The 13885-nt window shown below is 34.5% G+C and overlaps 1 protein-coding gene across 11 annotated transcripts in view; it reads left to right on the forward strand.

Annotated features, from left to right (window-relative positions):
- MYO9A (myosin IXA) overlaps positions 1 to 13885 on the forward strand; it is a 254505-nt gene that overhangs the window by 109007 nt on the left and 131613 nt on the right. For all 11 annotated transcript variants that reach the window (XM_006056922.4, XM_006056915.4, XM_006056918.4 and 8 more), the window contains 3 exons: positions 54 to 170; positions 2542 to 2676; positions 10211 to 10332. In XM_006056922.4, the coding sequence (XP_006056984.2) occupies positions 54 to 170; positions 2542 to 2676; positions 10211 to 10332 (374 nt within the window). The remainder of the gene's footprint in view (positions 1 to 53; positions 171 to 2541; positions 2677 to 10210; positions 10333 to 13885) is intronic.

Below are 13885 nucleotides of genomic sequence, written 5' to 3' on the forward strand. Positions count from 1 at the left end.
TCCCAGATTGTTGCCAATTTTACTTGGATTCCTAACTTTTTTTTTCCCCCTAGGCTGTGACAGTGAGGAACTCTATGGCTAAGTCTTTATATAGTGCCCTGTTTGACTGGATCGTTTTTCGGATTAATCATGCACTTATGAATAGTAAAGATTTGGAGCAAAATACCAAGGTAGACATATGTTGGACTCTAATATATTTTTCCTGAAAAACTGTTTTAATAAAATGGTTAATGCATGACATTTAAAAACACAGAATTATATATAGCAATACGTATCACCTTATAGTATTTCCTGCTGTTTCTCTCCTTACTACTGTTTCTGTGACCCTATTCAGGGAAACCATTCTTTCTGTGTGTCAGAGCTTTTACTCTATGTCCTTACTTTCCTGTAGATGTACCCCTACAGAGTTGCTTTTAAATGTAAAAATAGGATCATGCTGCCTGCATTGTTTCTAATTTGTGTTTTTTTAACCTAGCTATGTCTTGATGTATAGCTGGACCTCATTATTTTTAATATTGTAACTATATAATATGCATATGTAGCATAAATTACCCCATTCAAATACATTTTTTATTGTTATAAATGATTATGTAACAGATATTCTTTGTGCCCATTTCTCTAGAATAAAATCCTCAAATTGTTAGACTTAAGGATACATATGTATTTTAAAAGTTTGGTTGCTACTGCTAAGTGGCTTTTCAAAAAAGACTACACCTCGTTAGTGATGAATGAAAGTGCCTGTTTCCCTGTAACTTTACTCAGTTGAATATTATCAGTATTTTCATCTTGCTAATCTGATAAGGGGGACTATTTTATTATGAATCATTTCAGTGTTAGATGAAAATCAAGTATCTTCTCGTGTTTTCTCTTTTATTTCTTTATTATTTCTTTATGTATTTTTGCTATTTTTATCTTATTTGTCATTTTATTACAAGTCATTTTGGTTATTGCAGAGACAAAGTTTCTGATATATAGTGCAAATATTTTCTCTTAACTTTTAAGATTTGTTTGTATTATGTTTTTAAGCCTATATATTTTAAAGTTTTGTCCCCAGTTAAATCTGTCATTATTTTACTTTATTGCCCTAGGTTTTATTTGTTGATTTTTCTTATATAGGAAGGGCTCATCTAGGCCAAGTTTATAAAATATGAATGTTTATTCTCATACTTTTAGAATTTAATTTTTTATGTTCATGTTTGTGTTCACAATTATGTTTATGTTTTTTTCCCCTGTTGGAATTTATAAACATGGTAGATTTTAGATATTTACCTTTAATCTTTTCAAATCCGTTTTTATTTTCCAACAACTTTTATGAAATAGTCTACCTTTTCAGGCCAAATAGCAATGTCATCTTTGTCTACTTAATATCTACTTAATCCTACGGTCTTAAATTTATTAATACAATTGCTCTTATATGATCATGTCATGCCTTAAGTCCACTAGTAGGAAATTGATTTCAATTTTAATCCAATTTACCAAATTGATTTCTTTTTGAAGATCATTATTTTCACTGCTTTTTGTAAGGGCTTAGAATTAGTCAGCAGAAGTAATCAAACAAAATACTCTTAATGGAGACTTTTAACAGTCTCTTGCTATTTATCGCTCATTATATCAGTCTGCCCAGTATCAGCACCAGTGGAGAAAAATTGTTTCATTTAATCACAACTGTCATACAACTCTATTTTAAGCATGAGATGGGATGTGGGAAGGATAATGGTTTGGGGTGTTAGAACTGAATATTCATCATCCTTAGCAAGAAGTTAGAAGATTGTTTCTGGAAGTGAAATATCAAGAAATAGAAGAATAAACACTTTTTACTATATTATACTATTCTGTACCAAGCAACTAAAAAGATTTGAGTGTTTTTGACTTTAGGGAGCAGAAATTGAGGATGGTGAAGTGGTTTGCTGTAATCTTTTTAGAACTGTTTAATGTCATAAATTTTTTTTTTTAAGTTAATGTCATAAATCTTGTGTGACTTCTTCTGATAAAAAAATTTTTAATGTTTGATATCCAGTTTCATTTCTAGCCTGTGTGAGACAAGAAATATGCTTGTTAGCTTATCTTAAAGCAAAATTTTATTGGGATAGAGAAGTCAAACTAGGAAAATTTGCATGATCCTTTGGCAGAACCAGGCATACCCAGGATTAACCTAGCTTTACTTTACTAACCTTCTGACTTTCCAGTAGCCTTTTTTTTTCCCCCCTTCCCTTGTCTCTGGGGATTTAGAGATTTGTGGTTTTGAGGTAACAAGTCTTTAACTCTGCTTTGTACATTTCTGTGAAGTAATCTATGAATTACATGTGTTAAAACTTTGGATGTATTTTTATAACTAAGATAAAAAGAAAATGATGAAGATAAAGAGAACTAAAATGTTTTTTATTTGTAGTATATTTTGGTTGACCACTGGGTCCCCTCAAGTTTTCATCTACTGCTATTGAAGAACTTTGAACATTTTGTTACTTATATTGTGAAATATAAGTTCATGAAATAAATTTAAGCATCATTTTTTAACCATAATTTCTTTCTTGTTTTTCACAGACTTTGTCCATTGGTGTTCTTGATATTTTTGGGTTTGAAGATTATGAAAATAATAGCTTTGAACAGTTCTGTATTAATTTTGCTAATGAACGTTTACAACACTACTTTAATCAGCATATCTTTAAATTGGAGCAAGTGAGTACCTGAATGGGCTTCCCAGGTGGCTTGGTGGTGAAGAATCTGGCTACCAATGCAGCAGACTCAGGAGATGGGAGTTCAATCCCTGGGTTGGGAAGATCCCCTGGAGGAGGAAATGGCAATCCACTCTAGTATTCCTGCCTTGAAAATCCCAAGGACAGAGGAGCCTGGTGGGTTACAGTCCATGGGTTCACAAAGAGTTGGACACAACTGAGCGACTGAGCACACACACGTGTGAGGATGTGAATGTGTGTTCACTTGCCCCTTTCCCACTCACTGAACCCCCACCTGTACCTTCATATACACCACATAAACTTTTTGAGTCACAGTCATGATAAGTATTTTAAATGTTGATTTCAATAAAGATATTATTGTCTTCATATTAGTGTAAGCAAATGACAGATGAGAGCATAGTTTTTTGGGCCTTATCACACAGGGTTTTCTGTTTTAATTAAAAGCCCTTAAGTAGAATTAGTAATATGTGCTTATTTGATGGAACCTTTGAATGAAAAGATCTGTGGCTTTGTTTTGATTTTTGTCAATGTTTTTGATTTTTAATTGCTCTTGTGGCCTTGGTCACAGTGTGTCATATTAAGTATGCTTGTTTGATTCCTTTGATCTCTTAGTTCAAGGATGGGCTAGAGGAGCTTATTAATAGAATCTTAAATCAGCTTAGAATGTGGATACAAAGAGATAGGACAGTATAGAGAGACCAAATTGAGTAACTACATATTTTTTTGAGATGGTCAAATTGATTGAATTAGGATAGGAAGAGTAAGCCATCAGTTTACATGAGAATTCTTAGGGTAACTGCAGGGTCGAAAGAAATGTGGATTCTTTTTCTAAGCCAGGTTTAAATTTAGTAACAAGTTGAGTTTATGGCCCAGAAGTTAAGTTTGAAGACATAAATAGAAGCTGGGTTCACATTCAACTGAAATGAAATAATGAAGAAAAGAAATGAACAGAAAATCACAACAGTTTCCTTTCATTGGGGCTTGCTCTGTCTTGGCTTTAAGCACTACTGTTTAAGCACCACTGTTAAAAGATAGTATCACCTAACATGTAGTGCTTACCATTAAGTGATAGAAATAAAAATATACCAAAGATGCTTTAGGAGGAAATATTTTGATAATTTTAATTACCAAAGTTCACTTCTAATTATTGCCCAAAATTAATATATTTGCATTTAAGATGGGAGAGATATGTAATAAATGCCATGCAGGATGATAGGTACTAAAATCAAATATAAGGTAAAGTAGTGATAGGATGAAATTTATTAGAATTTGTTGAAAGTCTGCAGAGATTTCCTAGGAATAGAGTGATTCTGAAATAGAGTTTTGAATAGAAAGTTGAGCTCACCAGACTGTCAATGGGGAAAAGATATTCTAAACAAAGATAACAATATCTTTAAAACTGTGAGGCATAAAATAGCACAGCACTTTTGATGAACTGGAAATGATTCAATGTAGCAAAAATACAGGATATAAGGATGTGGGCAGGAAAGGAGATAAGTTTGATGAGATAGTCTCAATCAGATAGTTGTTCAGAGAAGATGAGAATTTTTCTGTTAGAGAATGGGGAGCTATTTGAAGTATGTTTAGCAAACATTTGAATTGGAACTGTGGAAGATGTATTGAAGGGAGTCAGTTATATTTCAGGCACTGTTAGGCATTGAAGATAAACAGTTTAGAGTTGAAGAATCTTATTATTGAGTTCATAATCTAGTGAGTTGTTCTTTTGTCTGTTCTTCTGGGGATGTCAGACTAGGAAATTTTGACCAAACTTACCTTGCAGAACATCTAAAAAATAAAACAACTGAACAAAACATAATTGAAAGCATTGGAGTACCTTCAAATAAGTGAAGCTTTACAGGGTTCAGATACGCAAGCATGAAATCTAGGGAGATGAACTCAGCATTCAGGAAATGCTTTGTTGCTAGAGACATTTCTCTTCTGGTAGAAGGCTTCCAAAAAGGATTTTGTCCAGATTAAAGAACGAAAGAGGAGCTCCTTGGCAACTCCCAGAGGCTTGAAGACCTCAAAGGGTTATATCTTATAATAAAGGTAATGCAGAAATAGGGCTTTTCCAGTGGCTCAGTCAGTAAAGAATCCACCTGCCATACAGGAGACTGCCAGTAGTACAGGAGACCCAGGCTCAACCCCTGGGTCAGGAAGATCCCCTGGAGAAGGAAATGGCAGCCCACTCCAGTATTCTTATCTGGGAAATCCCATGGACAGAGGAGCCTGTCAGGCTACAGTCTGTGGGGTCACAAGAGTCAGACATGACTCGGCGACTAAGCCAACCACCAAAACAGAAATAGAGCAGGCAGGCATCATAGGGGCTAAAGCTCAGTTTAAAATAATTTCAGTTCCTGATTGGGTTAAAACAGTGTAGAATTTCCAGTGTTCTTAGCCACCTGCTAAGAGCAAATTCAGTCTCTGATGGAGAAAGCGACCATCTCATTACTAAAGTTATCTCTGCACTTTTTCACGTGCGAGCATTCAGGTTTTTAACTGAGTTGTTTGTTTAAGACATACAAGGAAGGAAACCAACATGAGAAAAAACCAAGAGAAGTGAGACAGTAGACTACCATAGGGGATTCAGATAATGATCTTATTAAACATGAACTTTAACAATGGCTTCAAGAAATTTTTTAAAGTGATAATTCTATTAAAGAACAGCAAACTTAAAAAAATCCTAAATTTAGGAAAATCTAGGACTAAAAAGTAGGTGAAATGAAGAACATAATATTAATTTTTCACAATTAGATATAACTTAAGAGAAAATTAGTGCTTTGGAAGATAGATCAGAAGAAATACCAGCTTGATGAATAAAGGCGGAAAATACGAATATTGTAAGAGGCATATGGGACATAGTGAAAAGATCTAACATATGTGTAACAGGAATTCTGGAAAAACATATGTGAAAGTGAGAGAACAGGATTGAAGCTATAGTTGAAGAAACAATGGCTGATAATTTTCCAAAATTAAAACAAAAAACAAAAAAATCCAACATACACACGTTGAGAAACCCTAGGAATGCAAATGCTGGATGAGTTACAAGCTGGAATCAAGACAGGCAGGAGAAACATCAACAACCTCAGGTTTTATGCAGATGATACCACTCTAACTGCAGAAAGTGAAGAGGAACCAAAGAGCCTCTTGATGAGGATGAAAGAGGAGAGGGAAAAAGCCAGCTTAAGACTAAATATTAATAAAAAACTAAAATCATGGCATCTGGCCCCAATATTGTATGACAGATAGAAGGGAAAAGGTGAAAGTAGCGACAGATTTCCTCTTCTTGGGCTCTAAAATCACTGTGGATGGTGACTGCATCCATGAAATCAGAAGATGTTGCTTCTTGGCAGGAAAGCGATGACAAACCTAAGCAGTGTGTTGAAAAGCAGAGACATTACTCTGCTGACAAGTACAGTCAACACTGTGGTCTTCCCAGTGGTCACGTACAGTTTTGAGAGCTGGACCATAAAGAAGGCAAAACACCAAAGAATTGATGCCTTTGAACTGCGATGATAGAGAAGACTCCTGAAAGTGCCTTGGAAATTTCACAGTATTGAAATCACACAGATCTCAGAACCATAGTAAAGTTATATCAGAAACCAACAACAAAAAGATAACTAGAAAATACTTTATGATTAAAAGTTAAGAAATTAATTTCTAAATAGCTTAGAAATTGAAAAAATTAGAGAACATATTGAACCTAATATGTTAAATATTAAAACCTGTGTCTAAAGATGTACTTTAGTCACTGAAGAAATTTGACTAATGGTTTAATTAGGGGAAAATTTTACAGCTGTCAGAACATTTTAGGATTGAAGAGCAATGATTTAACACATTTGAAAATGCTCAGAAACCTAAGCAAAAGGAAATAATAAAAGAGAATAAATAAAAATGAAAACAAATATATTATGGGAAGGGATCAACAAAAATCATCAACTTTGAAACATAAGTAATACTTTGAAATGAGCAATAACATTTATAAAAGCCTCAAGAAATTACTGGGAAAGAGACAGAGACACATAAAGACAGGGATATAAATAGCCAGAATTCCAATGATAAAGACTATCATTGTATATCCTATACATATTAAAAAGTTACAGAATACACTAAACAGCTTTATGTCCATAAGTAGACTTATCAAATAATATGAGAAAAAACTTTTCAAAACTGTGTTGACACAGATAAAACAAAAGTTCAAATCTTTTAACTATTGGAACTTCCCTTGCCATCCTTTGGTTGAGAAGCCACCTGCCAATGCAGGGGACATAGGTTCCGTCCCTGGTCCAGGAAGATCCTGCATGTCATGGAGCAACTAAGCCCGTGTGCCACAACTAGTGAGCCTGGGCACTTGGAGCCCATGGTCTGCAGTGAGAGAAGCCACCTCAATGAGAAGCCTACACGCAGCAACGAGAGAGTAGCTCCCACTTGCTGCAACTAGAGAAAGCCTGTGTGCAGCAATGAAGACCCAGCTCAGCCCCCCCAAAAAATTATGTAACTGTTAAAGAAATTGAATATGTAATTAAATTCTTTCTGTAAAGGACATTGTAAGCCAAAATGGCACCATTGATGAATTCTGCCAATGATGAGAGAAGTTATTTTCAGTTTGACATAGATGGTGAAAGTATTTTCAGTTTGACATAAATTTTTATGTGGAATAGATAAAAGGGGATAATTCTAAACATATTTTGGGGAGCCAAGATAACCTAAATCTGTGAAGAACATTATTAGAAGTGGGAATTTTCAGTTTGCTGATATTTGTTTAGGAAATTTTCAGTTTGCTAATATTTAAACAAATATTAGCAAACTAAGTCCAGCGAGATATACAAAAGGATAATATATCAGAACCAAGTGGGGTTTTTTCTGGTGTGTATTACATCTGACCACCAATCAGTTTAATTCATCTGTTAACAAAACAGAAGAAGAAAAAAATTCATGGTGTTCTCAATAAAAATATAAAAATGCATTTGATAAAATTACATACTCAGTCTTGTTCAAAACAAAACCTTTAGCAAACTCAGTATAGAATGGAATTTCCTGATAAAGGCCATTTACAAAAAACCAACAGTTAATATCATACTTAAGGGAAACAGACTAAATGATTTCTCCCTAAGATTGAGAACAAGGCAAGGATGTTTTCTAAGAATTTTTATCATGAATGTAGGCATGTGAGGACATCCAAATAGAAAGTAAACATAGGAAAAGATATTTCATTTATTAGTCTTTGCTGCTGCTAAGTCACTTCAGTCGTGTCCGACTCTGTGCAACCCATAGACGGCAGCCCACCAGGCTCCCCCATCCCTGGGATTCTCCAGGCAAGAACACTGGAGTGGGTTGCCATTTCCTTCTCCAGTGCACCAAAGTGAAAAGTGAAAGTGAAGTTGCTCAGTCGTGTCCGACCCTCAGCAACCCCATGGTCTTCAGCCTTCCAGGCTCCTCCGTCCATGGGATTTTCCAGGCAAGAGTACTGGAGTGGGGTGCCATTGCCTTCTCTGTATTAGTCTTTAGGGAAAATAAAATTAAACCCATACTTAAATATTTCTAGGCATTCACCAGAGTGACTAAAGTGAAAAAAACTGATAATGCAGATATTAGAGAAATACTGTGCACTGGGAAGTCTCATACACTGGTGGTGGGTGCATAGATTGGTTACAGCCACTTTAGAAAATTGTTTGGCAGTATCTTCTGAGTTTATATGTTTGTACTTTATAAGCCGGCGGTTTCACTCTCCAAATCTATTTAAATGCTTACAAAAAGTTTTGTACAGAAATGTACATAATGCCATTATTTTTAATAGCCAAAATTGGAAATGAGTGTAATGTCCATCAATAGTCCAGTAGATGAACATATTGTATATAAATATATCATTGGTTCTTGAAGAGTTAGTTATTCTTCTCCTGTCCCTACTGGTACAATCAGTGTCACCTAGGCACTCCTTCCAAGTGCACTACCCCAAACTTTCTTATTCACAAATTCTGAGTTTGTGGCTTCTTTTTTTAACAAGCTCTTCATGTGATTCTGTTGTATATTAAAATTTGAGAGTTAATGTTCTGTAGCAGATTTTGGCATGCCTTTTCTATAAAAAAGTATAAGTAAATCAGTCTTAGGGGTTTTGGAGGCTACGTGGTCTCAGCTGTGCTATTACTTTGAGAAAGCAGCCTAGACAATGCATAAATGAGTAAATGTACTCCACCACCCATCTTACAGCAATTAAAATGCATGTATTTTAGATGCGTTCGACAACATAGATGTTTCTCTGAAACATAATGTTGAGTAACAGAAGAAACGCCAGATCAAAAGAATAGGTATTGCATGGTTCTATATATATATAATTTTTATAAAGAGGTGGATTTTATCAGTGGTATAGAAGTTAGGATAATAGTTAACTTTGAGCAGGAGGATCTGAATCACCATTGGGAAACTGGAATGGGAAGGGATTTTGAAATACTAGTAGAGAATATAAAAATCCATGTGCTTACACTATCTAGTATGCTTTTTATCCATGCTGTGGAAAGGAATAGGGAAAAGACTTTACCACTGCTCGGGGGTGACCTTATATAGCATTACTTGCCTGTGAAGCTGTTGAGGGGGAAGAACTAAGTTAGCATTTACTTTTTACAATTAGAGTAACTAGTTTATACTAGGGTCCACTTTTCCTTATAGGTTAATGATAATACAGAAAGAATGATTCAATTATTAAAATCACTGTTTCACAAAATCACTGTATTTGCTGAGAGGTATGCAAGTATAATCAGTGAATACTAAAACCATCAGATGAACAGGATAGTAATTTGATGCCTAAATATCATTCAGTGTAGAAGCTTTATTTTCAGAATCATCTTTCTGACAGTTTAAAAAGTAAAAGTAAAAGCATCACAGAGATGAATAAAAGAATATTTATTTCCCAGTGTAGATGTTAAAGAAGGAACAGTAGGGGCTTCAGTTTTGAATGGTTGCTCAGTGTGTGAGCTTTGAGTTATTTAGTCTTGGAATTGGGGAAACTACTCTGCCCCTGCCTTTTGAAAGTTATTCTGTTTATTTTGTCAAAGTTCACTATGTATGAATTCTATATGATTTTTATCAGTGATTACTGGAGGTGTTAGTTTTCCATTTTTCTCAGACATTGTTTCATTATATTCACTGTTGATGATCCAGTAGTTCTTTTTGATGGCTTCAAGTTGTGTGGGAGAAATTAGTCTTTTTCGTTTTACATTTTTCCATAGTGTAGTCATCAGATAGTGTAGCTAAAACAAATCACACTTAGTTTTCCATCTGAATGGAATCACAAATAGGATTCTAATCAGAAAATTTGGTTGCATGTACTATGAAAAGAAAATAGACATATACTATATCACGATTTTATGAAACTGAAATATACACTTCTTTCATTGTGTAGATTAATGATTTTTCAAAGTTTAGTCTATTCTTTTAATCCTGGTAAAAACTTTTTAGTCCTTATTCTCACATACCTTTTATTTTCTGCAAGATTAATAAATTGTTAATTTGTTATTTCCTAGGAGGAATATAGAACTGAAGGTATCAGCTGGCACAATATAGACTATATTGATAATACCTGTTGCATAAATCTTATTAGCAAGAAACCAACAGGCCTGCTCCATCTTTTGGATGAAGAAAGCAAGTGAGTATGATTCTTTTCAGTTTTGTTATTGGCCATTTGAGTTTTTCATGTCTTCTTAAGCCCTAAACTTTCTTCTTAATGTTATTAAGAGCAAAAGTTTCCCTGGTATGCATTTTTTTGTGTGTTTATAAGAAAATTGGATGGACTTCACTACTGAACTCATTTTTTCCTTTACTTTTTTCAAATTTCTTCTGCAAAGTCACTTTCATGTTCAATTGTTGTTATATATTTTTTTGTTTTGTGTTTCTTTCTTATTGAATTAAGTTTTACATATGAGGTGTGTTTGCAGTTTTCTTGTTTAGTGGTAAAGAATATAATAATAGATTTGTGATATCTGCCATGGCTGTGCAAGTTTTTAGTGACCACATATGTTAGATATTTGCCATCCCTTGGTAACACTGTTCAGTATAAGTTAGGTAAGCTAAGTGTAGTCGCTCAGTTGTGTCAGACTCTTTGCGACCCCATGAACTGTAGCCCCTCAGTCTCCTCTGTCCATGGGATTCTCCAGGCAAGAATACTGGAGTGGGTTGCTATTTCCTTCTCCAGGGGATCTTCCCGACCCAGGGATTGAACCTGCGTCTTCCATATCACAGGCAGATGCTTTACCCTCTGAGCCACCAGGGAAGCCCGACCAAACTTAAATATATATGTTGCAGAAATAAAGCTTCATGGAGCATCCTCCACCGTGTTCTCAGTGCTCTGGAAAGTATTGTTATAGTTTAATTATTCTAAGAGATGGCAAATCTAGAACTGGAGAAACCAAAGTGGTGGAGAGTGTGTTGGTTTTCCATGACTCTTTAGTAAAATATTTAGGAATTGAATTAGGTCACTTGATTCCTTGTTTAATACTATACCCATTAAACTAAGATATAAAATATTAAGTAGTAACTTTCATAGGTAGGATGACTATATACCAGGTTTGTGTAGGACAATCTAAAGTTTATACTGATTGTTCATTTTAGTTATTAAAGGCACCTACTTTAAGAATATCCTGATATGTATGGTAAGTTGTATGTTATTGCCATTTAATATTCCATAAACTCACAGAACTGCTGCATAGAATTATAAAGTAATATGGCAGAGCTGAAAAATATATTGGAAAGGATATTGCCAACAATTATATCTGCCCTTCCATCATTAGTCTATTTCCATTAATCTAAATGAATTAAAATTCAGCAAAAAGCATTTTAATTTTATGTGCAAAGTTGTAAATGTTTCTTGTATTGCTCTATATTTCCCAAAACATACATTATCTCTTATAAAATTTTGAAGTTAGTGGTTCTTAACTCTGCCTGCATGCCTTAATTCTGATGTATTTTATTTTAGAAAGTGTCATAGGTGATTTTGATTTTTAGTATGGAGAACCATTGTAGATATTGAAATGATAAGCAGTTATTTTGAGATGTCTTATGAACAAGAAAATTTAAGCAATTTGAGAAAAAGATCATATGTATAGTAAATGATGGACTTGAGATTCAAACCCACCAGGTATTTCTGAATAAGAAGCTTTAGTTTTGTCTTTTACTTGAACTTTTGTTTTCCCTTTTTATTGTGGTAACATTGGTTTATAACATTATATAAGATTCATATGTACTTTATAATTCTACTTCTGTATACCCTACAGTATGTGCTCACTACCAAAACTATATTTTTTATCTGTCACCATACAGTTGATCCCTTTTACCAATTTCACCTTCCCCCTGCCCCATCTTCTCCCGTATATAAAAAACTAGTATGCAAGCAAAATCAAAATACAAGAATAAACCAAACAAAACAAACATGAGCTACGGAGAACAGAGTAATGAGCTTGTGCTTTGAAGTATTGTCCTTATTTGCTTTACCATAATGCTTAGACTGTGATGTCAGAAGTTCAGGGTTGTATTCCAGCTCTATTAACTACCTTCAGCAAATCTCTTAATATCCTTAGTCCTCAGTTTTCTTGCATGCAAAAAGGAAATAATGATGATAAATTATAATGCTGTCTACTCTATATCTTACAGTGGTTGTGAGCTGGAAATAAGCTATGGATATATAATTAAAACATGAATAGAGCAAAGGGGTCTTGTCTGTTATTCTTTAAGCAAAGTTTCATTGAGTGTACATCTTATTATGTTATACAAAGACCATCTTTACCTGGTCAGTTGCTACCTCACAGAAATGTAGATATTGCCCAGTGAAAAGAATGTCACCTTTTTGCTGTTACCCAGAAGCTTGTGGAGTTAAGCCACAGGTCCAGAAATTACAGGAAGACAGATGTTGGCTCAATATAAGAAAGAGCTTTTTAATCATTAGAACTGATTAGCAGCTGATTCATAAAGTAATAGAATTTTCCATTATAGTAATTATTTTGCATCATCTATCAAGGTACTTTTGCAGGTAGGAGATTGGACTGAATAACCTCTTAATTGCCACTTCAATTGTGCTTCTATATCAACTCCATAAAATTTTTTAATAAACCGTAGTATTATTTCCCTTGCTTTAAGTTAAGCCTGTTATCTTGCCTTATAAATTAGCCAGCTTTGTGTCTCTGTTTTAACTTCCCAGAAGATGCAAAGACATGAAATGTTTTCCCTCTTTCATGTACCAGTAAAGAGGACTTGACAATAAATTAGTGTCATTTGGAAAGAGCTGTTTTTGAAATCACTTTGAGTATTTTTCCTCTGAAAATGTTTTGTTCTGTGGAGGCTATATTACATGAAATACCCTTCCTGGTGTTCCTGCTTCAGGCAGTGTGTCTGTAGTGCTTTAGGAGCACATGTTGGAAGTTAGAATTCTTGTTTAGTCTTGTCTTTGTTGTCTGCTAGCTGTTCAAATTTTATAAATTAGATTCTAAAGGATTCAGCGTGGAGTTTAGAAAGGAGGAATGGTGTGAGCAAAGTTAAGAGTGTTACTAGTCTTCCCCGTAGTACGCAGCGTGACCTGCTGACAGCAGCACGGCGGCGGCGCGAAGGTTGTTACAAGTACAGAGTCGCACACTTCTGTCCCAGACTTCTTGATCAGACCCTGCGTTTTATTTAACAAACTGAAGTTAAAATCAGAGCATTCATTTAGGCCAACACTTTATCAATCTTGCTTGTTCGTAAGAATTACCTGGGGAACTTATAAATAGTACTTTGTCACTGGCCTAGCATCAGTTCAGTAGAATCACAGGAGATGGGGTCCAGGCATTGGTATTTTTAAAAACTCCTTAGTTGGGGTAGCCTTAGATTAGTGCAAAGAAACACTAATCTAAGGCTACCCTTGCAGGTAGTCTTTGGGGAAACATTAGATGAAGAGTTTTGAAATTCACGATAATGTCTACTTGGTCTCTCTTCCAGGCTCTTTTGCTTGATTATGTAGTATGTATCCACAATTGTTTATTGACTGCAGGACTGGTGGAAAGGTTTTTTTTCCCCATCTTTCCTTATTTGGAATAGAAACTGCCCTCATATTTGTTCTCATTAATTATCTTCCAATCAAAAAAAAAGAAATAATGTATCAATTAAAATTGGCAAAAAATGTAAATAAACAATATAAATGTCCCATAAACATGAAAATTAGCATTGGTTTTAAT

Source organism: Bubalus bubalis, chromosome 11 (genome assembly GCF_019923935.1).
Source record: "Bubalus bubalis isolate 160015118507 breed Murrah chromosome 11, NDDB_SH_1, whole genome shotgun sequence".
Lineage (NCBI taxonomy): Eukaryota > Metazoa > Chordata > Mammalia > Artiodactyla > Bovidae > Bubalus > Bubalus bubalis.